Below are 27,709 nucleotides of genomic sequence, written 5' to 3'. Positions count from 1 at the left end.
GGATATGATATTCAGTAACGGACATTACTGCAATACAGAAATTAAATTTTGGGGGGGTTTCATTATTATTTTTTCTGTATCTGTAGTGAAGTTATTTAGTAAAACATTCTGTGCTGTATCTTTCAGTAATGTGTAAGGAATATTATAATATAAAATTGCATGTGTTCTTTTGTTTTTAAAAAATCTTGCAGCTCTTATTGTAGGTGGAATACTGAAATCTGACCACTGCTACAGATTTCCTTAGAGATTATAAAATCAAAAAGTTGAATCTTGGAAAATGGGCTCTCACCCTCTCTCCCTTAAAGCTGCATTCCCTTTGAACAAGACCTTTTTCCCTTTGACTTCTACCTACAGAATAATGAAAAATAGGTAAATGGTCCATTTTTATTAAGGTTTGTCTCAGGTCACAAATAGAAATAATTAAAAGGGACTTCTTCAGGAGTGCAGTCCCTCTAAACCCAAAATGTCACAATGTACCATACAGTGCTGCTACAGCTCAGACACCTATCAACATCTATCACTCAAGCACGCGCCTCAACAGCTCTGCTCCCTTTTCTGATTAGAGATCAGAGTTGCTTGAGTTGGCTTACAGGGTGTCATCCATTTGAATGACAGATGTCTGTGTTGGAGTGCCACTCTCACTGCTTTTGTTTTGATTGTGAAATGTTACACATATCTGGCCCAATTTAGACTATTCCAAAATGAATAAAAATCCAAAAGGTAATTTCTCTTTCCACAGGCTTGACGAGAAATATTTCATTTCTAATTTAAATTCCAAAAACATTAGCTCCACGTGCAATACCCTTGCTAGGCTTTGTTTACTCAGTATGAAGCATTTTCTGTAAGAATCTTTCAGTTCTCTTCAGCCAGATTTATTTTTACCATTAAAAAAATTATAACTTTTCAGATTAATCAAGCCTCAAAAAAACCTGGTAGCATGTGCGACACACCAGCACCTACCACAATAATTGTTAAAGTACTCCAAGAAAATTATAAACACACAGACACACACATTATTTTATGTTAGAGTCCATGGTTCTGAAAAAACTATTACACATTTGCAACTTGCAGTAAATACGTTCTTTGTTAACAAAAGTTTTCAGCACTGATCCTGTCATTCTGGTAACCAGTTGCAATGAGAGCAGAGGACTGTGTGCCTGCATGCTCCAAGCTACTCTTCCCTACTTAAAATAAAATTGAGCTAAAATAAAAAAAAAAAAAAAACAAAGAAAAAGAAAAAAAAAAGGAAAAAAAAAAAAGAAAAAAGAACAGGGGGAGATTGCTCTTCCGGACAACATGGTAGCAGTGAAATGAAATACCTAGACAGACTTACCGAAGAGCTTGCTGGGAGTGTCCTCGCTGTCATTTGATTCCACAGGCGCAAGCAAGGGCTCATTCAGCTCGTTGTCTGAAGTAGCTGCCTTGTCCTCACCTCTCAACTCTGCATTCATTTCACTCCGCAGTGACAGCAAGGGCTTACTGACTTGTCCAGCTATCATTGGATCCTAGGATGGGGGGAAAAAAAGAGTGAGGGGGAAAAAAAGTGGCAGCTTTGGTGTGCGTATACTCTCTCTTCCACTCCCTCTCTCTCACACACACACATACATACACACACACACTCTCTCTCTCTCTCTTATCTCTGGCTGCTCCTGCTGTTATTGCTGGCTGCAGTCAAGTGAAGAGCTATTACAGATCCAATGAGTTTTCCATTACTCCCCACCCTATTAAAGCTCAACTAGCATGTGGAGAGATTCAGGATGCTTTGGAGAAAAACTTCTATGAAAGCAACATAACCAACACAGCTTTAATTGTGGGATGTGCTTTTTTTGTGTGTATGTTTTTACACCTCACCCTGTCCTTAGCATAGTAAGAAAAGAAATTCCTATATGCTCTGATACCCCAGAAGAGGACCCCCCTGTGAGTGCTCCATAGTGATTTAAAGAGGCATCCTCAGCTGTACAACATTAACAAAATCAAATACACAGTTTCTAGCATTACAGCATTTCTATGAAAATACACAGCATCAAATAGCCATTTCATTACATACTTTTAACAGAAATACTGTTTTCTTCTAATTGCTCCTGCCGTTGGGATACTATGCTCCAAAAGTCCATAAAGACACAAGCACACATTTTTCTTTCGAAAATAAAAAACACAGAAACCATTTTCTAAAAGATAAAATTAGGGAAGATACTTACACATACAGTTTGCAATTATTCTTGTGTTTGCAACATTATATCCCCCACAAAAGATTACACATATATATACACATCTAAATTTTTTCTTGATTATTAGAATCTGTTTTATCTTCTGCTCATTGAGGACGTTTGGGTGGCAGGCATTATTTCCAAGCACACTGGTTACTCCGTTTGCAAACTAATAAGCATAATATCATGACAGCACAGAAAGCAGAATTAAAAAAAAAAAACAAAAAAAAGAAAAAGTGACCTTGTTGCTCTCTCTAGCAGCTATTTATTGCAAAGTTCATGCCTAAATGGCTCTTATGCAGAGAACAGGTGACCAGCGAGCAAGTAGGTTGGCTAGCATGTTCCCTCTGTCCCGTCCTCACATTGGTCGATGTTTGCCTATGGGTTTTTTAATGTATTCATGTCTGAAAAGTGAATTTGATATGACACATGATAATCTATGAAAATGTTAATCAATACAAATAGTTTAAGCTGTCATCAAATGCACTTCTTTAGTCAATACTCATAGTGCCGAAAACAATGTCACTGTCACCAGGGCTTAATTTGCACAGCACTTAAATATTGGACTCTATGCATCAATGCACTCCTCTTCAAATACTGTAGGTAAACACATTTTCTCCCTATTTAAGGCTGAAGCACTCAGCACGCATTTAGTTGAGCCGAATCCTCCCTTTTGAATACCTTGATAGGTCCACTGGAGGGCAAAATTAATACTTAATTGAATCTCACAGTCATCAAAATAATCAATACTTTTTTATTATTTATTCTTTACAGTCTGTTGACTGTTTCAAACCTCTGAGGGAATGGTGGAAAGGATTCATGGCTTTGAAACACTGTCATTTAACAAGGTAATTTTCAGTGGGGCATTAGGGGTTGTGAAACATATAATAAAACAAAAATGGTGGCTTATAATAGGAAGAAAGAAAAGAATTATATTTCTGCCATCTAACAAAACAGGATAAATAAAAAAAGCAAGTGCAAGCAGGAGCGGGAGAAAGGAGGGGGAGAGGGAAAGAAAGACTGGCTTTTGAAGGGTTTTATCATATCAAGAGCAGAGCTGAGCTTTCATAACGCTGACATTTCTCATTCTGACAATCCTAAACAAGTGGAAAGGATGAGATCGCAGATATCATCTTTCATCACATTCCCCAGCTTAAGAACCAACATGACAGCTTCTCTCCCCTTTACACTGTTAATTACTAAATAAAATACTGCTCTCTGTCAGCATTAGATTATTGCAGATAGCAACCACAAACATTACTCCATTGTTTTGTTTTGCCTTTTTTTAAACTGGTGATATCTACCTTGAACTCTTCAGAAAATAAATTAGGCTTGTGTCTACATATTGTAAATATATGAAACATAATCAATTTAATCAATGTGGTCAATCCATGTTATTGTCAGGCTAAATTGTTGGCAATTTATTAACATTTCATTTACTGTATTTATTAGGCAGCAACAATCTGAACATTTCTTAGAGGTTTCTGGAGAGGAAACAGAAACCAACAGATTTCTTTTGCAGACACTGTGAAAAAACTCTGGCTTGTTTTGCCTCATACTCATATTGCTCTATGGACAGTCATTTACTGAGGCAAAAAATTTGTTTGCTTTCATATACTAAATAATGTATTTTAGCGGATTTTGCAGCTAAAGGTCATTGTGAACACCAACAGCATTGTTTCAGTCTGTGCTGCTTCTCTTAGTTTCAGCTATTCAAAACTAACCTCAAGATTTGTTACTAACATCCATAACAAATGTGAATGAGGACAAAATTTGACCCTTTTCATCAAAGTAGTTTGGGGAGGGAAGTAATCATGTCCACAGAGAAAAACTCCTGATCTGAGGACTAACAGCAATTTAATGGATTAAAGGAATCTGTAGGATTCTAGATTAAGTCTAAGTTGCCACATTCTGAAGTTGAATATATGAAAAGTGGTAGGAAGAATAATGTGGGAAATGTGACAGCACTGGGAAAAATGTCAGCCCTTCGATGACAGTGAATTCACAGCAACTTCAACAGAGCCAGGATTTTATTTGTTATGTATATCAATAATTCGGCCTCATCTGGAGTACTTTGTTCATTTCTGGTGAGCCCATCTAAAAAAGATACATCAGAAAAAGGTACAGTAAGAATGATGAACTGATCGAAAGGACTGAGTGCTTATGGAAGAGTGTGACTAGGAATAAGCATGATCAAAGGATACAAGATAATAAACAGCAGAGAGAAAATGTAGATCAGAAACTATTCACCCTAACTCATCTGAGGAGAAAAGGTGTCTCCACTGAAATGGGAAAAAGTCATAAATCTAATAATAATAAATTATACTTTTCCAAACAGTAGGTGGTGGAAAACCTGTGGAACTCATTGCTGCAAGGTATCACTGAGACCTGAACCGCAGTAAACATCAACACAGTCACTCGCATGGCTGGGCATACTCTTAGCAGTGAATTTAAAACAGCTTTGCAAACACACAGGCAGGACTATAAAAAGTGAAATAACACAAATTGCTGCCCCCTCCCTCAGACAGCATAAGAACCTGTAGTTAACCCCCAGGGTAGCTCTCTCTGTCAGGGGGTAAATGAACGACAACTTTCTCTGTAAGCAAACAGATTAGATATTGTCCAAATTTCTAGTCTACATGAAGACTAAATAAATCACTTAAACGATGGGTTAAGGAAAGGTTTGTTTCCTTGAAAAACATATAAAAAATTGGACATTTTTAAACTTCAGGTTATCTCCACGCCTTCAATTGCTTTCTGTGCTTAAAAACGTGTCTGTTCTGCAGTGAATTATGCATGATTAAAAACTACTGGTTTTGCAAAACACATAATAAATTGTAATTCCAGTGCACAGCAAGTGGCCTAGTCTACAAAATCCCTTGGTGATCAAAGGGGTGCTCCTATATTTCCTAATGGCCTCCCTAAAAAAAATTCAGGAGTAGTTGCTATGACAGCAGGCCCAGCAGCCTTCTCTTCTTCTGCCCACCTACAAGTCCATCCCAGAAAGGACCCATGGCATTGGAGAGGATGCACTGAGGCAAAGAATTACATATGCATCTTTAGTAGGTAATACGGTCAGGATCTGTTCTTCTGCACTGGATGTCTGTGGGCTTGACACTCAGCATTTGCTTTCTGGAAGGTGCTATAGGTCAGATTACACTTTGCGCTGTAACACAGGCTCTCCTGTTCACTGACAACCACACAAAAGTTTCAGCTTTTCATATGCAAAATTGAAAAGTCTAAGAATGCATAAAACCAGCAAGATGAACTTTGTCAAAAGGGTTTAAATGCTTTAAGTAAGAGGCAAGGGCATATAATGCTTCAGAATTTCAGACTTCTAGTTATGAGAGAACTAAGGAATCACAATCCCCTTATTCAAAATATAACGGTATATACCACACATGTAGTGACAAATTATACACACATCTCTTGCAGACACTCACATAACTTGTCATCTATTTCTTGTCCAACTAGCAGTAGTACTTCCAGACTTGCCTGTTTCCTATGAGATTTCCCTGACAGCTTTGTGCTGCAAGTGGTCCTCCCTGCTGTGTGTCTCCCTTAAGGGGTGGGTTATACCTCCTGTAATTCACTTACAGTATCTGCTACACCAGTCTTCAGCTCTACGACTCCCTGATGGCTTGAACTGGCTGTTGGGCTTAATTCAATAGTAAAAGTCCTGTGGATTTGCAAATGCAAATTACAGTTGTGGTAACACACCCTCTTCTAAAAGCTAAAACCTTTACCTTTTTCTTAACTCTACGAAGTACAGGAGAACATTCATCAACGTGTTAAAAGCTTTGCCTTTGCACTTTAAGAGTAAAGGTGCAGTTTCTAAGCAAAACTATTTAGTAATCAAAGACAGCTTTTAAAAGAAACTGTGTAGGGTTTGTCTCAAACATGCCCTAGGCAGAAGTCTAAAAATGAATTACTTTCTTCTTTAATGTAGGACTTGGGTGATAATAGAGCTTTATAAAGGCTTCATGTACTGATTTAGCCACTGGTCTAAATTTTGTACTTACTGCACCATAAACATTGTTGCTCTGAATGTAATTACTTTCTAAATTCTAGTTCAAAGTAAGATTTTTTATTTTGCCCTTAGTTTGAAGTTAATTTGCACAGACTTTTTTTCCCCCTAACTTAGAAGTACTAGAAAACAATTTTCTGCTTTTCTTCAAAATATGAAATAAATCTTGCCCAAACCCCCACCCCCCCAATCATGATATTACACAGACTTCTGTTTGGGACATATACAATGAATTTGTTTGAGAGCAAACACAACAATTCTACTAGTAAACATAAAATATACACTTCATAATGACTTCTTATTCCCATGACTGCACTAAAAATTTATTTGAATTGTATCTTTTTGAATTTTTTAATCAAGATAGAGCATGATCACAAATTTGGATAAAGCTATTCTAAGATGTACCTTAGCTTAGTTTTTGTGTGAGGAATACATTAAAAAGACTCTACTGGAAAAGGATTGGATTTAATTTTTTGGTTAAATACTGGTGGAATTTAGGCTTACCTTCTCCCTTGGTCTTCTTCTTATGAAAAAGTTTTCTTCCTTCATCTTGCTGCTTCTAGAGGTATTCATTTTTTTCCCATAAATAAAGATCTCTTACTGACAACCTTCTTTGATTCTTTCTTCTTTTAACATTGTTTTATCTGCTGTCACTAATGTGCTGGTATTTCCATCCCAATCTATCCATAGACTGGTTTATGCAAACTACTTTGAATCAACCTTTTGTCCCCTGCTAGCCTCTGACCATTTCTACCTGCTGGCTGTTATTTCCCTGGAAAAGTTACAGAGAAAAATCTCATTTTCTTCACAGCCGCTTCTGCCACCACCTTTGGATGGATGTTTATATGCAAAACAAACAAGACTGCTGATACATGGTCATTGATCTCTCATCACTACTCTGACCTTGAACATCTATTTACGTATTTATGTCTCTTACCTATATTACTCATATTCAACTTACTAAAATCTTCTGTATTACCTCTCCCTTACAGCAAAAAGCTGCTATATCAACAGCTCATCTCACTCAATATGAATATTATCACCCAAAACAGTGTCTGCTTTTCTCCAGCTAGAATTGTATTTATTCTCCTCATTATATTCTCTGTAGCAGAAAAACAAAGTTCTTCTTTTCTCCCTTTTCTCAATACTAGTGTGGCTTTGAACATTTTATTTTTCCAGTGATACTTATTTTCACATGGAGTGTCCAGCATGCAGTTTAAAAAGAGTTTTGTCATTTAAAATAATGTAGCTAATTAAGAAATCAGTGCTTAGTTATACTCATTTTATTAATAGTACTGAACTATAACAATTTAATTTCGAAAGTCAGAAAAACTATCACTGCCCATGGTGATTCCTTTCACAGAAATATTCTTCTCAAGTTAAGCAGTAATGATAGGATTGTCTTCTTCATTTATTTACTCAATTTTAAGTTCTGAGGAAATTGAAATGGTTACTGCTTATTAGAATAATGTAGATCTGACCGAAAAAATAAAGTTTACAGAAATTACAGAGCTTTTAATTGTTGCTTTAGGAATCTTAAAATAGAATTAATTTTATTTCTTCTTAAACTATATTTTAAGTGACAATGTCCCTTGAATTGCTGTGCCTTGAGATTGAGGTACTACAATATGTTTTCAAGTCATACCAAAAAATCCCTCACTAAATTTATTCACTATTTTCCCTAATGATATCGTTGCACATATTTCTTACACCTATTAAGAGCAAGCTGAAAGGTTCACAAGAGAAGTTCAATTTGCTAATCAGGCTAGCTAGAGGCTGCAGGGAATAGGCACACAGAAGCTGCACAGTAGTAAATAGCTAGGTCACCATTTATTTTATAATCAGTTTGGGTTTATTGCTCTAAATGTACCCTGGCAGTCATGCTGCAATCTTCAAAAAAGAAAGAAAGGCAAAGAATGCTGGTTTCACCATAGAAAAAGTAAGGAAAAATAATTCATTGTAGGAGACTTCTGCACCTCTAGTCCAGAAAAGCCATTTCTTAATCCTGCTGGCAAAGAAATATGTGCACTAATGAATCCATACTTTGTGTTTTTTCTGACACACATGACACTTAGGGATCACTAATGCCAGAGTACACACAGCACAGAAGCTTTACTCTAAATGTTGCTTTCAAGTCTTAGAGTTGACCTTAATGCTTCTGATACAATTATTAGTCTGATTTAAAGATCATATTGCTCTTCTTGTTCCAAGAACCCTTGTTTAGAGTTTTGTACCAGATCCAGGGTGAAGCTATTCAAAACTTTCCTTTATTAATTAGGTAACAAGAGCTTTAATTTTGGCCATGGTCTGATTATAATGATTCCCCATTTAAATGACATACTGCCTTACTGGAAAGGAGCTTGTCTCTCTGTGGACATGTAGCAAAAGTTTGTATGCATACACAGGTCAAGAGACACGAGAAGCTACTATTCTGAGAAGCTACCATGCTCCTCAAAACACGATAGACAATAGCACACAGCCATTAGTAGAAATAACAAGTCCTGAGAGTGGTGAGAGAAATCAGCCTTCTTCTAGTTAAAGATTCTGGGAGTCACACAAAACTTGACCCATTTTTGTGAAAGCAGACAGTCAGGCCCTAGAGACCAGGACAGGGAAAAGGCAAAACAGGCATTTTTGACTGGGACCAACATGGTGGGTAAGCCTTCAACAGACTTTCCCACACATTTCATAGAATCAGTTAGATTGGAAAAAGACCTTTAAGATCACCAAACCAAGACATTTCCTACTCTTTTTCATCTGGTTTCTTGAAAAAAGGAGATGCTTTAAGAAAGCAATTAAATCTGAAATTAGAAGATGGTCCTACCAAGAGTAAGACTTTGACACATTTTTTTCATAGGAGTAATGGATGATTCCCAATGCTCTGTCAGTTCTATTCTGAAGGAGTCATGTCAAACATAAGAAAACATCCAGAAAATTTCAAGCCTGAAAGAATAACTAAAATTTTAAGACTGTGGGGCCAGCTTACTGGAAGGCTTGGAAAAAAATCCAGTATGAAGAGGAAAGCACTGTCTTCCATTAAAAAAAAAAAAAAAGAAAAAAAAAAAGAAAAAAGAAAAAAGAAAAAAAAAAAGCAGCATTTCTATATATGTATTTATTACCTTTATGGGAAAAATACCATTCTACCCTAATGTAATACATTAGCTGTCTAACAGATCCCTGCTTTAAAAAAAAACCAGCCTTCTTGTTCACCCTGAAAATTATTTCATGTGTTTTAGTCTCCACAATGACCACCTGAGAGACATGATCCTGTTTACCAAATCACAAGTGCTTTTTCACAAGCCTGCCAGCTTCATAACTTGCCTTTTTTCTTGTTTAATATTTGCTCAATTCTTATTTTGAATAGCCCTTAAACACAACGCCTCTCTTTCCAGATGATCATGCTACATGTGTTAAAAGATCCTTCTAGAACCTACAGTATGCTCTTATCAGCATAATCCTTCTGCTCTCCATGACAAGAAGAGGCCATAAACAACCTCTTTGGAATTAAGAAACACTATAAAATACTCCATACTTGAGTTAGTCTTTCCTAGGTGTAAGATTTCTTACTAGGTTTTCCACCACAAAGCAGTCAGATGAGAATAATTTGGCCTAACCAGAAATTTAAATATGGTATTATATGCCGTTTCTCTGTATTTGCATTTGTCAGGCTTTGTCAACCATGCAGACACTATAAATTACTTTGGGTGAAAAAATATCAAACCCAGAATTCAGCTAAAATTCCTTTCTTTTAGAAATCAGCACGTCTAGAATCACACCAAAACCAAACTTACAATGGCTTTTGAATGTTGATCGGGTATGAGATACAAACTTGACCAGGCTGCATAGAAAGGACTCAGAGCAATTGAAAGAAGCTCTCCTTTTAGTTAAACAAAAACTTAATTTTACATAACACGTCAGGATTTTCATGATGCAAAACAAAGAAACCATTAACTTGAATTTTTGATGATCAGAGCATGGGTTAAATACTAAGCCAGCTCAGAGGTTAATTCAATTACTTGCATTTGGTCTAGGAAAACACAAATCAAGATCCATATGTAGTCAGCCATGGACTCAGCCATATCAGGAAAGTCACTTCCTATTTCAGGATGGATCTCTTCCCTAGCTCTCACCAGAAAGCCTCTCCTGATCTGAGGCTCACAGAAAATAAAATGTTATTTTCTTTTTCCAGATACTAGAAGATGCACTGCAGCTTCCAGTTTAAGAGGAAGAATCTCAAATCATTTTCCTATCCTTCTCCTATGCTGAGATCATCTGACAGCAAAATCTGCTGCTACAACTGCTAAACATAGTTAATAATGCCATAAATACTGCAGATCAATAATGCAAGGCTTTTTATATTTCCCAAGCCTTTCTCATTGATGAATGAGTGCAATTGTTTTTTTAATCATTACACAGAAGATCTTCAGGGTTACTTTTCTTCATACCAGGTCTTCATCAACACCTGGGTACCACATCTTTCTTTTCATGTTGTAGATCACAACATATTAATTTCTAATTAAATGTATTCCAAAATCAACATGCCTTCAACTATCACACAACTTTACATTTCTAATGCAATTTACATGAGGGTTTAAGAACTTGAAGCCCAAACGGTGCTTGGCCTTTTCATCAATGGCCTTAATCTGCTGGAAGTTGCAGGTATACTTACAAACTCCCAGTGTTTTGCTCTTTATGCTAGGGTAAGATGTGTCACACACCACACACAGCAACAGTATTATGTGTTGGACATACAGAAGGATCTCTTCAATACAAAGCAGTTTTTCTGTTTAATGCTTTACAACAGGAAAACAGCAGAACATTTACCAATCATTTTAGCAGCAATTACAGTAACTGGATTATCAATAAACAATGACTGAAGCATTTCTCAAATATGCTGATATTTTCCTACATGAACAGTTCTGTTCTTTATTAGATACTGTTTGGCTGAGGGATTTTTGGAGGGTTTGTTGTTTCTTATAATAAAAGAAGTTTGCCGTACAATGATTTGCAATTGGCTCCCTATTGTTTCTCGAGGAAACTCCTTTAAGACAAACAATATTTTAAGGAAGGAAAAATCAGATCAGAGAGTAAACCAAAACATGCAACTGTACCAACACATTCCTGTGAGCACCTGGTTTTTGTAAACTGGCTGACATCACTGGGTTGCTCAGTTACACCCTAGAAGAGTAACTACCACTGCTCTGCTCAGAGAGCAGTCACAAGTGCTGTTGATTTCCTTATGTTTCAACGGAAGAAAAATATTTCCAAAGATCCTATTATTTCTTATGACATGTATATCTAATGTACGCACATGTACATATGCAAATATTACATATATAAAAAAGGTTTTAGCAAGCCTGATGCGTTCTAAATGAAGCCTTTTGGACTGCTGCCATCTGCTTCAACAGGGAAAAACACATACTCAGTTCTCCTCGTGAAAAATCACTGAGATCTATGTAAGGGCACTGTTCTTCTTGTCATTGAAATCGATAACAAGATATCAATAGGTATCCCTAAATGTAGTTTAGTTGTTTCAAAAAAACACAGGTCAACATAATCTCATAATACTATTTGTCTCAAATTACTTTTAACCTACTTTTTTACCTATTACAAGCTTCATGTTATTTTTTTAAAAACAACTAATAAATATAGGTGTTAAAAATAAAAGTTTCCTTCAAATTATTAATATTACTTAAGGACATAGCATAATTTGCACTTTTTTTTTCTTTTTCTTTTTTTTGCATGCACAACCCATGCACAAATATGCAGATCATTACAATAACTGCTTTGGTAACATTAGCATCCCAAAAATGAATATTAAAAAGCTATTAATAACTTCAGAGTGATTAAAAATACAAAAATAGAGCAATAAAATGCAGAATACGAGTTTTAATCACAATCTCAAATTTGTTCATTATAAGTTATTTTCATGTGTCAGTACAAATGGAAATTGTTACTGTCTGTTTGGCATATATATTTGAAGAAAGCATCATTGCTTTTTACTTTAAGGAAAAGTTCATTCCTATGTCCATATTTATGATTAGTTTTCTCAACCTAGAGACTACATGTATTTACAGTTTGCATATGCAAAGCCAAAGAGCCACTTGGGTTTCCTGCAGCAAGCCTGAGTATACGAGCACAGCTGTGAGATCATACAGTGTTCAAACCATCTTTGACCTTTCTCTTAGTCCTCTTTTAACAAAAAATAGTCTTTCCTTTGTGGGAGAGGAAGTTTGCCACTAAACGCTTATAATAGGAAGGCTGGCACCTTGGAGGCTCAGTTTTGCCACTGAAGCTGTTTGCATTGCCAGGCAAGTCACCTAATCCCTATACATTTTTTAACCAATTTGCGAAGGAGAGAGCTGGGCAAGGGTGTCTATTGCAACTTTTAAGCCTTCCTGTGAAAATTTGCATAAGTAATCTATCCCCACAGAGTCTTTACTGAACTCTTTCTTGGTCTATGCTTTTCTAAGGTTTAATAATATCTAACTTAGAGTTTCATAAAAACTAACTTTCCTCAAACCACACTCACAAAATTTTGATTGTATTTACTGCTAGGACAATTTTCACTATATTTAAGTGGACCATTAATAATTTTATCCATTTATTCCTTTTGTTAACCTAGTCCTTTAATGATTTACCTGCTTTCAATATCCACAGATACCCATTTTCTCATGTGTTGAGCAAATAGTCTAGCTAATGCATACTTAACCAATTTATTCCTTACATCAAGAAAAATCCATCTCTCATTTCTTAACCTGGTGGCACTTCTGATACATTTCACAGAGCTGCTGCAGGTCTTGATTGTACCTGTCAAACTCAACCCTGGGACAACTTCAAAGGGTCTTATAGGAGCAAAAGATGCTTTCTCCTTGCCCTCTGTACTCAGACTGTTACAATGCGTGCCCTCCATTCTCCCAGCCTAAAGAGCTCAAGAAGAATTAGGAAAGCAGATCTTAATTGCAGAGAACAGCAGAAAAATAAAACGCTGTAAAACAGGAGCTCATGTCTGCTGTTATCAGACCTATCCTGTTATGTTACTTTTTCTTTTCTTCCTACCACTGTACTTTCCTCAGGAATATTCCCTTTCCAAGCAGTTATCAATATGACTACCCTTAAAGTCCCAGTAGGTGGTTCTTATTTTTTAAACCTACTGAAATTTTCCTCCAAGACATTTATTCCTGCTTGTGGCTACAGCAGTTGCTCCCTCTTGAAGATCTGCACTGTTTTAGTGAGCTATTATGTCTAGCAGACAAGCACCCACACAACTACTCACTCACTCCCCTCTCCCACAGGCTGAGGAGGAAACAAACAGAGGAAGACATGGCTTATGGATCAATAGAAAGACAGTTTGATAAGGGAATCATAAGATACATACGCAAGCAAACCAAAATAAGGAATTTTTAGCATTACTTCTCATTGACAAGCCAATTCCAGGGCAGTGAACCCTCACTGTGCGTAACAGTTACATGAGAAGATGAACATCATAGACACAAATAATCCCAATTCCTCCTTCTTTCCCCCTATTTTAATGCTCAACGCTACATCATATGTATGGAATAACCTTTTGGTCAGTTGGGGTCAGACATCCCAACACTATCATAGAATTGAACAATTTGGGTTTCAAGGGATGCTAATATCATCTAGACCAGGTTGCTCAGAGCTCCAGATAACCTGGCCTTAAACATGTCCAGAGATGGGGTATCCGCAACCTCTCTGTGCAACCTGTTCTGATGCCTCACCACTCCCACAGAAAAGAATTTTTTCCTACTATCTAATCTAAGCCTATCCTCTTTCAGTTTGAAGTCATTCCCCCTTGTCCTATCACTACATGCTCTTGTAAATAGTCTTTCTCCAGGGAAGCTTTATGGAGAGACTGTCCTTTCCCAGCTTCTTACCTGTCTCTAACGCAGACACTGTGCAAGCACTGTTTTGAGATAGCCAAAACACTGGGGTGTCATCCATATTGTTTTAGTCACAAATCCAAAACACAGCATCAGATGTGCTGCTATAAAGCAATTTGCCTCCAGCCAGCCAGCCCCAGTACAATGATTCAGATCTACAGCTTAGGAAAATGAGCGGAGCACCCATACATCTGTGGCCTTCCTTGAGCTCCCTCTTCACACAGACAGATAGCTCTGCTCAACTCACAGGCCTGACAGTCCCAGCTCATGTGCTTCTTCTGCATTCAAACACAGGATCCTTTTTATCATTTGATTCCAACCTAAAACATTATTCTGAAGATTGCTGAAGAGAAATCTTGGCAAAATAAAAGCATAAGCAAAGAGACTTAGGCAAGCACCTGTCATGGACCATGCGGCTTGTCAGTGCTGGTGCGCGAGGTGCGGCGACCTTCCTAAAGGCGTCTCCTTAGTGAAGCCGCTCGGCAGGACCACCACACACTCACACACGCGTACGCACGCATGCACGGACAGCTCCAGTAAATGGGTCGACAGCAAAGAGCCAGAAAAGATCTTCATATGGGGTTCCACAGGAGGAGGTTTATTGCAGCCACACTCGTGAACGGTTCCAGGGACGAAGAAAAAGAACAACGGAGGGTCCAGGTTGAAGTACAGGAGCGGATTGAGCATCAGGGACCAACGATCTGAGGGCACGGGGGCGGTACAAAGGTGGGACTATGGAATGGGAGCCAATGGGAAAACTCTGGGGGAGTGGTGAGGGGCAAGGGCCAATGGGGGAACCTGAAGTGGAGAACCTTCTAGGGCAGGGACATATAAGGTAACAAGGGGGCAGGGAGGCCAACGGCCAACCAGGGAAGCAGAACTAGGGTACAGTGGCATAACAGGGCAAAGCATGCTAGGGGAAGCTTTTTTTGTTCACCCTAATCTGGGGAGGAATCTTTGGTACTAGGGACTATCTCACCAGTGGACTTTCTTTGTCCCTTGTACCACAGGCTCACTGGCCACCACAAGCACCAAATAAATACAGGTGGCCACATGTGGGGTAAGTAAAATTAAACCATCCCCTCTTTTTGCCCTTTTATTTTTGTTTTACACCAAACTCTTATTCATAGATTAAAATCAACTTTCATATTTGCTTTTACCCACATTTACTTCATCCATTTATTTGTTGGGTTATTTAAGTGTTTCTCAGCACTACGGTATCTGAATGCTTAATCACATACTTTGACCTCTGTGTTTTCATGCAAGCTGGAGTGTCCTCAGAATTCATGTGTATATTAAAATGTTCTCTTTTGCCATAAAATCAAGTTGGTGGGTGATTACTTCAATGTGACACCTTATATAAGCTTACCATCATGCCTTCACTTTAAACATTGTAAGTTGTAGGTACAAAAATGCTGTTAGTGAGGATCTTCTTGTTATTTTTCTAAGTCCGTGAGAGACTTTTCTCTCTCACAGAAGAGGTAGCAGGGAATGTAAACAACCAAGCCACCTGCAACCTTGAAAAGTCTTGTTTATGGTATAGTAGAAAATATTTTGATAATGGATGTTTTAGGATTTTGGCCAATCACCCCCAAGGGGTGGCTGGTCCTTGAAAAAAGTCTATAAAAGAGTTTGTAAAATAATTAAATAAATCAATCTTGCTGCACAATTCCTGCCTGCTGGATCTTCTCCTCCTCCTCCTCCCTATGGCTGCGGGACACGGTGATATACCGTAGGAACCAGGCCTGCGGTAATAGTAAGTCAATGAAATTATATTGCAGACATTGACAACACATACAATTTTGCCTGTTTGATATCCCATTACTGCAATAGCAGCAGCAATGGTTTTGGAAAAAGCTTTTTTTCCCCAATAAGCATATGCTACCAATTTTGCACTCACAAGTAGGGCATCTTCGTAGGGAGCACAATAAGGCCACTTAAGTGACTATCACAAAGTATTTGCTTGTTTCCAAGAGAATGTGAAGTAGTACACCCACAGGCCTACATAGAGAATTACTAGTAAAAGATAACCAGCAACTCCTACATGGAATCAAAACACTTCTACAAAAAATTGATTCACTTGTGCAGTCAAAACAGCAAAACCATTAAATGTTCTCAGACTTGATACTTAGCTAGGATATGAGATCAGTTTTGTAGCACCAAGATATGTGCACAGATATTCCCTATTGCCAAAGTCCAGCAGAAAAGAGAAACTAGTCTCCACATAAGTAACACTACTTGTACAATTCTACCACAAGTTTTCAAACTTGCCTCTGCTCATCTTTCAGCTTCAAATCCTAACACACACAACATAATTTCTGTTGGGCTCAAAAGTACCTCTTCATGTGGGAAGACAAGAAATTCATAAGCTTTGAACTCCAAAGGGAATACTTTGGGAGGCAAGGGGAAGGGGGATGGGGGGAGAGAGAGGAAAGGGACGGGGAAATAATTCCAGTTTTAGAGGACTGTGAGTATTAAGCATTGAATATCAATCTCATCATATTTCAAGGCCAAATGTTGTATGGAACAGAAGTTAATAAAGGAAGGAAAAATCTACAGCCACAATAATCAGAAAAAAAAAAAAAAGCTGGACTCCTTTTCAGTTTTCTAAGGTCATACATTCAGTGTGAAGAAACATTGAATTCTGTTCCATGTATCAGTTAAAGGAAAGCTACTGAGAGGCTATGCTATAACCCATCAGATTAATCAGCAACTCACCAGGGATCGGGGTGCATTAACATGAATTGCATGCTTAAGCAGCAATTCCCTGGACTTTATCACATCAAAATCAGCCTTATCTAGTAGTTTAAAGCATTTATAATTTTAGAAGTCTCACATGGCCACATGCACAAAGCTTCACTCAGAGAAGTGTTCCCAACTCTACATAATTTCCCAACCTGTCTGATTCCAGCAGAGCAATTGAGTTGGAGGAGGACAGACAATCTAACCACTCAAACAGTTGAACAAATTGTTCAACTGGGCTTGTTTTCTGAAGAAGAGTTCTAGCTGCAGACTTCCACTACTTTTTATTTTGTTTTTACAAACATCAGAAAAGAAGGAAAAGTGAATGAATGTGCACTTATTGTTATAAACGGAGCCTGGACTTTTTGGGTGAGATAGAAGTCTGCTCGTTTATTTAAAAAGAAAAACCAGGAGCGGAGAGTCGAGATAAGCCCGAGTCACACTCGGCAACCCAGAAAAAAACAACTGTGCAACGCACAGGGTGTTCCTCCAGACTCTGCTTCCTCAGGAAGACCCCGCCCCCACTGTGGCTGAGCCCCCTGGGCCCTTTTATAGTCTCTCTGATGTTATGATTGGTGGAGCCCCGATCCTCCCTCTGGTGGCTCGTTGCTAGGGTCCTCATTGGTGTTCAGCTCCATCAGTCTCTGGGGTGTCGAGTGATTGGTTTGCCCTCTAACCAATAATTCCTCAAGATGTTTACATCATAAACCATTAAGTCATCTTAAGAACATTCCAGAACGTTCTCCCCTTTTCTATAGACCCACCACTCTTCCCCCATTGGTGCCACCATCTAGCGATCACATAGCAGCATTACACCCGTACAGTCACAATAATAATCAACTTATTAACTGTGTATAACAAGTAACTATTAACTTCCTTTTAACCAAAAAAAAAAAACCTTTTAACCATTTATTACACTTATGAAGAGAAATGGTTAAATGAAAAGGCATTAGTATCCACCTCTCACACAACTACTATCACGAGTAAGGTAAAGCTTTTGAAAGACACACATATCCTTTGATATCAAAGTGATCTGGAAGACCACAAAAAAAGAAGAGGTATCACATGGGGAAGTGACAACACAGGTGAACACTTATGCTGGGCTTCAAACCCCAATGTTTAGAGGTCACCCCATGTGACTCATGTCACTCCATCTATACAGTTTTTTCTCCCAACAGAACCAGTATTTGTACGTGTCCCTAGGGGTCTTTAAAGAAAAGATGACAATATACTGAAAAGCACTAAGAGAAGCCCAACCAGATATGTTAAATGTGTTATGACAGAGTAACTGAACTGCTGTGATGAAAACAAAGCCGTATTTATACTGTGGTTAAATTGTGGCTTTAAGATATTGTGGTCATTTATTTATATCTGAAGGGTATAAACTGGTTCTTCAAGCATGTAACCTTGGACTAATTATACATACTGAAATCAATGGGATTTTGTGAGATCAGGTTTTGTGAGACTGGAATGCAGCAGTGTGGGCAAATTGCTCAAAGTTAGCCGCAAAGTTATGTAGGAAGAAAAAGATGAAAATTACATTGAAATGCATATGATGGGCATTGGGGGGAGGGGGGAACCCCAGAAACACAAGTGCTTACATTACAATCTTCTGAAAAGATAAGAAGAAAAAGCATTTCTGTTTCTGACATTCGAAGATCTACAAGAGAGAAAAATATGTAACACAGGAATACACAGCTGTGCACAGTTGTGGTGTCTTCTAGTCTATATCGCCAAAAGTCTTTCACCTCAAATTTGCTCTGAGCCTGATAAATACTTCTTGCACTATAATTCAGTGAAAAAATTTAAAACACTGCACTGACAATGAATATAAAAGTTAAAGAACATATGGGTTTGTGTTTATTTTCCTCTCCAAAAGTATTTCAAAAATTTCCTGGTTTTCCCTCTAAATGTCTATACAGACTCAAACCTAGGATCTCACTATCAAAGGGGGTTCTCTCCTGCCTTGTATATGACATTAACATCATTAATAAGTTATGACCTCAGTAACACCTATTCTAATCCTTCTGCCTTCACTAGGGTTCTTCAAGTGTAATTCAGCACTTCATTTATGGCAATGAGATTGAAAAAGCAGACTAGAAAGTGGAACACAGTTTATAACATTGATGACAATGCACAGCTGAGTCCTTTTTAGTATCCCAGTTGCTGTCATAGATACAATAGTAAAATCTGACTTTGCTTAGTATGCATGCTCTGCACAGGTTTACACCAATATGATACTTTTAGCAAAGAACTATAATGTGCATAGATCTTACCTAGAAAACAATTTCAACAATCATATAATTTCACAACAAAGTCACATTTTTATCTCCCTGTACTGCTTCAAATCCCATTGCTTTAGCTTGCACAATTTATTTGCAAGAAAAAAAATTAACAAACCAGATACATTCTAAATACCAAAGAGAAAAACTTAAACTAAACTTGGGGAAAATTTGTCAGGCAATTCCTGTTTGCAACTCACAATGGCACGGGTAAAAAGAATGTACTCTGAGTTTTTTCACTTATGACTAATATGCCTCCAGTTTCCTTGTAGCTCAAGAAAACTTACTACCAACACTGAATATCCTTACATAATGTGAAAATATTTAACATGCTAGAGCTTAAGTCTACCAAAAGAAATAAACTGTGAGTAAATAACATTATAGCTGGGTATAGCTAGTCTGAGAGGAGTTCCTACTTTACATTCTCAACAACTTTTGGAGAGCATTCAGATCAGGTACTGTAATAAAACCCAATTAGAAAGAAGCTTCTCAAAATGCTGAACAACTGTAACTGATGACTCACTTGGAGGAAAGGACAGAAAACCTTGAAAACAATAGACTCCAGCCTAGAGACTTCACTTCTTGTGTCAAATTGTGAAAGCGTGAGGTAAAGGCAAACCACACCAATGGAGTGAGTGAAGACAACAAATTTGCCAGATTTGTACTGCCTAAGAGAAAACTGGAGGAGCTCTGACTTCTTCACAGTGACCGTACTGCCATCCAGAGGTAGACTGCAGCTCAAAACTAAGTGAAGTTGTCTTGAATTGGCAGGAAGCAAAGACCTCCCCTTAGTCAACATTGCAGACTCCAGTTCTCAGGGAGTCATACAAGTGATGTGGCAGTTGAATTCTGCAAGGGCCTGAGGTTTATCCACTGTTCCAAGCATGCATTTGTGGTAGAATAACCTCCAAGCATGTTTTTCTAGTATAGATTGTCAGAAAAGGGAATTAACTCTGTACCAGCAGTCTCATTCTTCAGGATGGTTAAAGGCATGCACACAAAGCTTTGTTGGGGAGAATTATTGTTGGTCTGAAAAAAACCCCAAACCAACTAATAGCATGGAAATAAGCAGGGAGATGGCTTTTATTAAAGTGTTCAAGACAGTCTGAGATTTTTTTGGACAGTGACCTGAGAGATGTGGGCATCTCACTGAGGCTAACCAAGAGATCTAGTTAATGGAGAATGCCAAGAAATAAGATTGGCATTCATACCTTTCCTTTTCAGGTTTCTGTGGTGAACATTTCAGTTTATAAAGGGAAGACAAAAGATGGAGGACTGCATCCCTTTCCTTTTATCTTATTCAGCAAGTAGAAGGAACTTACAGATGAAATGTGAGCGACCATTTAGACCACAGGAGGAGGTAGAAATTAGACAGCATAAGGAAAGTGAACTGATGCTTGGTTCTTGACTGTGGTCCAAAAACCTGACCTGTACAATATATTCTGTGTTTGCATCTGGCACCAGTAAGTGAGGGGTGGATATATAGCTTATTTATCCAGATGAATGCAAGTGCATTTTTACCTCTTGATCTAAACTGAGACTAGAGAGCTATTGCAATGAACATCTGGTGTTGAGATATGAAGTAAGGTATCTTACAGTTTTATATTAAAAATCAAAAAATGCGAAGTATTTAATAATTTTCCTACTTTCTTAATAGAGATTTGCATGCACAGAATTCTTAGAACTAAAACATTTAATTTAAAAGGTTATAGGGGATGAATATTTATCTGATGAAACAACACAAGTCACAGAGGACATTCCTACTTTATGCAGTGCATTAGTTGCAATCATCTCATTCTGTAGAATGGAAGATTGACATGAGATATCTGTACTACTACCAATAGTTTATAGACTCTTAGCATAAGTGGTGTATCAAGTTGCTCAGATGGAAAAAGCAAAGGGCACTGAATAATTATTTGGAATTCAAACATGATAACATATACCTATACATATACGATACATACATACAATTACATCCTTTCCTCAAAAAGAAATCTTTTGTCTGCTTGCTATCCACAGCCAATGCCACAGAAGACTCTAGAGAGATGGAGAAAGAATTCACTCTGGATGAGGACAATCAATCAAAATCTTCTCTGGAACTAGATCTGCCTTTAGAACAGATCAATAAATGCTACATGTTGATCTACAACAGTAGAATCATGAAGACAGCATCAAAATGATACATATACACATATTAACTACTGCATGTGTATTTATTTAAATAGTAATTCTAAATAAAACTTTGAGTTTTGTTTTTATTGATGTATGCCCATACGTAAGCTGACATCAACCAAGACCCTCTTACTGCTCTATCAACCTGAAATTCTGCAAAAGAAAGAAACAGAGAAGTGAAATATTAATGGAAAGTGGGATTTTCCTCACAATAGCCTCAATAAATATGTCGGTCAGGAGAAAAAATAGGTCAAAAATAGAAAGCTTATATCTCCAATATCAAAGAAAAGAATGCTTGTGTCAAATCTATTGGAAAAATCGCCATGAATGGTTCATCTGTGTGAAAATATGATCCTTGTAATGCTGCTAAGATCAGCGAGACCTAGGATGAAATGTTGAATAAGCAGGTTGCAGAAGTTAAAAATGTCCATGGGAAGCTTTAATTTACATGTCTGTTTTCCAGTATTTTAAAATGGGTAGGAGAGGAAATTGTAAAAAATTGCTTTTAAGGATGGTTCATTAGTTAGTGTAAAAAGGAAAGTATATTAAATATGAATATTAAGGTGAAGTCCTTATAAACAACATTAAATATTTTCCGAGTGTGCAAAATTTTTCATTTGAATTCATCTGTTTCCTCAGTTTTGGATCATTTGTATTTCTTTTCCTTGTGGTCCATATGCTCTTGCTGTTATATGTGCAGTTCATCTTCCAACCTTTTCTAAAACACTCAGAAAGATAAAGTAAAATGAAATATACAGTACATTTAAACCAGAGAATCGGACAACCATCTTTTTGTTAGCTTCATATGTAAGGTCGTATCAGGGAAGCATGCCCTAATCACTACCTAATTCTGCAAAAATCTTTCCATAGAAACCCAGTTGCCTCTGCTCCTTATTCTGCAAGCAGGAATTTCACTATAAACTTCAAAAACATTTTGATGAGTGAATGCTTGAGAACTTAACCCTGTTGGGGGTGACTGTAAAAATCAGCTGATGTCTCTGAGGAGGTCAAAAGAGGCTGCATACACTTAACTCAAAGAAAGTACCCTAAAGGGCAGCAGTCGTGTCTACTGCAAAACACATAATTTAACTCTCAGTGACTCGTCAGTGAGAATCATGCCAGACCTGTTGTCCAAAAAAGGCACACACCTCAGTATTTGTTAAATAAAAGCAGTTGTTCTACAAATTAACAATTGAATTTGTATGTGCCATGGTTTATCACCTTCCTATATTTGCAGCTAAAGCAAAGAGAGAAATACTGGACTCAGGTGTGCCCAGAGAAAAATATTACAGATGTTGTGATAATTTCTTTCCACCCTGCAACCCTTTTCCATATGACCTTCCAATTTATCATAGGTTGGCTAATTGTGCTATTGTTTGAGTTTTATATAAGCCACCTGCAATTGCTTACTCTTTCCATTAACTGGCACAGCCCTGTTTTCCAGTGGAATGTGCTTACTGCAATGGGCTTTTATTGTCAATATTTTAATTTTTAAAAATTCAGCTAATTCATTAACTTCTATGTTTTATCAAAAATACTTAACTAGAAAATGTTTAACACATCCTAGAATGCAACACTAAGGACCATTAAAAGAGGAAGCTGAGGTGGAGGATGTTTTGCTTTTAATTTTAATGAGAATAATATAAACTGAAATGTTCTTACTCGAGGCATACATGAAAATACAAAAATATCATTTCAGATGAACATAAGTTCTGCTTGAGTTGTAAATGACCCTTCTAGCAGAAATTAGATTAAGGCAGAAGCTTAGGTTCTCTTCTGTACACCTACTCTTCTTTGGAGCATTTTTCAGAATCTAGCAAACAAATTTAGACCTGAACTGTAGACAATCTATGATTTCCAATGATCTTCTCATAAAACTGCAATTACTCTGTATTTAAGATATTTAAATGAAAAAGTCTGTCAAGGCCTTGGTTTGTTTCTTTGGTTTGGGATTGTCTGGGGATTGTGTTGATGGAATAAATTCGATGTATTAACTGTCATCAAAAGGAAATTTTTAATAATAGATTGAAAAATGCAGTGGTTTGGGTTTGCTGCTTCCCCCTTTCCTCCCTCATAGACACTGGTGGACATTTACTTATGCAGTGATGTGGGATAAACAGTCTTCAATATCTGAACACTTTGTGAAATGGAAGCTCAGAAAATATAGGATACTTTATTTCTCTGAAATCTACTGAAAGAGAACAGCTGAGGGAGTGGGGGAGAAGAGTATTTAGCTATTTTAGCTTTTAAAACCATACAATCAGATCCTTTAAATCCCAGATTCAAGTGGCTTCCTCATTTACAAAGTGCAGTCCAATAGCTGACTTGCTTTGAAATTGAAAACAGTGTCAGGACCTGCATCTGTTAGGGCAGTGTAAATTTGGAACAACTCCATTAACTGCAAAGTAGTTAAAATCATATACATCAGTGATTAGAAATTGGTCTATAATTTGCTTTAATTTCTTAAAAATTTCAAGACAGAGATAAACCTCCTCCATATCAGTCAATTACTTGCTGTCACCAGTGTTAGAGCTATGTCAAACTCACTGATCACATTCTTCCTGATTGCTTCCCTCTTCCTACAGAGATAATTGTTTACAATAAAGGCAAAACAATGTATGATCTTTCACCTGCCGGGAAACTTTAAGAAGAAAATTATCAAAGCAATCCTGTACCAAATATCCATTTGCTACTCAGAAGAAGGAAGCTTCTTAACCAAAGGCAGATAAGAACTTGTTTTAATATGTGGAAATGTGAACAATTTCTAAAGAAATTAATGAATTGGCTATAATGAGTATAGAAGACTAGGAAATTAATAGTAGAAAGTATTTTTTGTAGAACAGATAAATCCCACATGATTTTGAACCAAATGATTTAGTAGTTCTCTAATCATATTTTAAGGGTTATCTAAATGCCAGGCAATTACAACTCTACAGAAACAGAATAAAAACTCAGTGTAATTAACATTCAAAGTAGCTGCTAATTTGTCCATTTATTCACAGCTCATGCAACTTCATAATAGAGTTCGTCAGACTAAACTGTTTAGATATGCAGTCCTTGTGCCAGCAGTTATTAAAACAAACAACACATTTATAGTACATCTTTCTCTCAATCTGCTCAAGCTGAGCAAAAGCACATTTGAAGCTCCGAGACTCACACCCAGTGTCCACTTTAAATAGAAAAATCTCATTGATTGCATGAAACTCGGGTCTCATTTTTGTCCATCGATCCCCTTGGTGACCTTCTACAGCATCAAAGCCCAGAGCGAACCCAATCTGACCCCGACTTTATGTGCATTATTATATTGAGAGACAGGAGCTACTTACAGTCCATGCCATTGTCTCCGTAGATATGTAATAAAGTATTCTAGAACTGCTCCTGCAGAGAACACTTCATGCACTTGGCATTTCCTTTTCTCTGTCTCTGTCTCTGTCTCTCTCTCTCCCCTCCAATCTTAAAATTCTTCTCTTTGCTATGCTGAATGTTTTTGGTTTGTTTTTTCCCCCTCCAGTGGACAGCTCAAATGAGCAACTTCAGATTTTGACTAATACTCACATAACTCTCAGTAAACAACATCCTTCACACAGATCTATAACTAATAATAATGCTCTTTATTAAGCTCTCCTGTGAAACAATATGTCTAATAAAAGCTGCTCTCCATGCTGTTTTAATTATAATAAATCACCTTCATTATGATGCATACTTCAATATAACATGCCTAATGCTTAGCTACCTGGGATACTACAATAATGAGGACAGAGAGTAGACATATCTTGAAGAAAGTTATTTACACACGCTGAAAAATTCTACAGTACCGTACTGCTTTGCAACATGAATTTCAACAACTTTTATCTTACCTTACTGCTCATAACATCAGAGATGAGAAGAACCAACCCCCCTGAAAAATGCTGTTTACACAAATAACAGGACCTTGAATACATCCACTAGCATGAAAAAATAAGTCCTTGCAGTGCAATCATTTCTCTATAAATGTATAAAAGTATTTTACCACCCTGTGCAACAAATCAGTGATGAGACTATAGGCTGTTGTGTGCCAGTACCTAGGGATTTCATGTCAAAGTCAACTTCCTTGGCAATCCCTAGAGAACTGTGCTGTGCACATTCTCATGAAAGGTGTGAAAATCTGATTTTCTAAAATGGATCAGTAATTCTCTATGAAGGGGAAAAGGATCAATAAATCTTTGCTAAGTAGATTGTAAAGGAAAAATTATTCTTTCAGTGACAGTACATTAGGATCCTCCAAACAATCTCAATAAACTAAAGACATAGCATTTCTCCAGCAGCTACTTTTGACTTCTGATATATTTTCGTAATCTCTGATCATTCTGCAATGCACATACATTTATATTTGCTAAGCAATGTTCCATGTTGATGTTGATTTATGAGTGTATGCTATTATGCTCGGCTGTGAGTAGAAGACGAAAATTATTACCTGCTTGTAACCTGATAGATGTGATATGAGGAAATGTCATTACAACCATGCACACATATATGTTTGTTACTATATCTCTCTGTACCTACACAAATATTCTGTACTTTGTATGTATGTATCTACACATACACACTAATATTTACTATATTGTGTAGTAAATTTATGTGATTTTTTTGTATATGTGCCTATATAGGTACTTTTTCAGCACTGAGAGTTAATTATTACATATATATCAACTGCAACTCCACTAGGCACGTCACAGACCTGAAAGGTGTCCATCCAATTACTGCAGTAGCATATGCCATCTGGCATTTACACTATCAAATCGTATAGTCATGTTGCACTTAAATATGTGATTTTTACATAGAAGCAAAAGTAGCATTTGCCTGAAGACAGCATGATAATACGGTTTACAGAGAGCAGTCAAAATATATTGCCAAGTCAGAAGTGGGCTATGCACGCAAGCAGAGGAATTTATTTCTCTGTTTTACAAAATCTCTTTTTCCTGCTGCAGAGAGAGTAAGAGGATCCCACCAGAAGTGTCTGTAATGTTGTTTCTGCAGCAGTGGTAATATGCACAGTGTGGGCACATAAATGTCCATTCCAATTCTAAATGCCAGTGCCTGTATGAAACTTAACGTGCTGGGTTGCATTTCTATTCCTGGCGCTCCCAGCACACAAGTATTCTGGGTGGTAATCTTTGAGGGGATGCATGAGGAGAGGAAAAAAGAACTTTGTCCCTCTTCTGAATGCTGTGACACCTGAAAGGAGAGGAGGCAGCCTCTGCTGCCCAGAGAAATCGACAGTCTAGAGACCAGGCTCTCTCTTGCAAGTAGGCTTTGGTACAAACACCAATAACATAAGAAACTAAATATGACAGGAAGGCACAGGCAGGAAAATTTTGAGTTCAACAATCTGAAATGGCCTCGTGTTTGACAGAGCACCCCCAAAAGACAGGGCGTTTCAAGCCTATTTACAGTTCTGAATGCAGAACTCTTAACATAGCTAGTGACACCCTGAAAACCAAAGCACCTGAATAAGTTTCTCTGGCTTTTTTCATATGGTGGAATGATGGTAGAAGCCATCAATTTTGTAGTCAGAAGATCCAATGCTTTTTATACTTACGTAGTTCAAGGAACCTGCTTGCACAATTCCCTAAATCCTTTAAGCTTGTCTTTTGGTTTTTTGTGAGGACTGTTTTGTTTTTATAAACAGGGCAACATAAACAAGAGTGCTTGAGAACAGGTCCTAGGTCCCGAGGTTCTAGCTGAGCAGAAGCTGATCAGAACTGATCAGAATATACTTAAACAGGCTATGTACTTTAAATGGCACTGTTTCATGGGAGAACATAGTTAAAAGTTGTGTCTTTTCCCTCTCTATTATCTCTACTATCCTTGAGTCCACCAGAGCAAATGAGATTGGAGTAAGCAGACTTACAGTGACAGAAATACATAAAGGAGAGCAACAAATGTGGTACAATCAATTCCCAATAAAGTCACCTCATATCATTGCCATGAGGGATGAAAGGATAAAATTAAGTAGTCTTGGACTGACAAATCTCATTTTTACCCTAGTACACCATAGTAAAGCATCTTCAGGAGTTTGCTGCAGATTTTCCTTAAACTTGTGGTTTTTGGCCTGTTTTGGAGGAGTGTCTCAAAGTACTTGGCCAATTCAGATGATTAGCCCATCATCACACCTCCTCACTGCATGTCAAAGAAAAGAAATAAGGCCCACACGTGTATATACATGTGGACACACACTGGGTATCACAGTGAGGCAGCATCAACAGTTTAAAAGCTGGGTGCCTCATCTGTGCTAGGTCACCTGTACCGAGGTGAAAGCCATCCAGGAAACCAGATTAGTCAGATTAGTGCTTCCCTTATTTGGGAACCCATGGAAACACTAGAAAGTCAGAAAGA

General features: G+C 37.4%; 1 protein-coding gene across 3 annotated transcripts in view; it reads right to left on the bottom strand.

The window, feature by feature from the left end:
* Window positions 1-27,709, bottom strand: part of POU6F2 (POU class 6 homeobox 2) — a 333,404-nt gene that overhangs the window by 257,844 nt on the left and 47,851 nt on the right. For 2 of the 3 annotated variants that reach the window (XM_032103316.1, XM_032103326.1), the window contains exon 2: window positions 1,334-1,505. In XM_032103316.1, the coding sequence (XP_031959207.1) occupies window positions 1,334-1,505 (172 nt within the window). Of the gene's footprint in view, window positions 1-1,333; window positions 1,506-14,536; window positions 14,751-27,709 lie in introns of those variants that run through there. The other variant, XM_032103335.1, reaches the window with a different exon arrangement.

Source organism: Corvus moneduloides, chromosome 1 (assembly GCF_009650955.1).
Source record: "Corvus moneduloides isolate bCorMon1 chromosome 1, bCorMon1.pri, whole genome shotgun sequence".
Taxonomy (NCBI): domain Eukaryota; kingdom Metazoa; phylum Chordata; class Aves; order Passeriformes; family Corvidae; genus Corvus; species Corvus moneduloides.
This window is presented reverse-complemented; position numbering and strand designations above follow the sequence as displayed.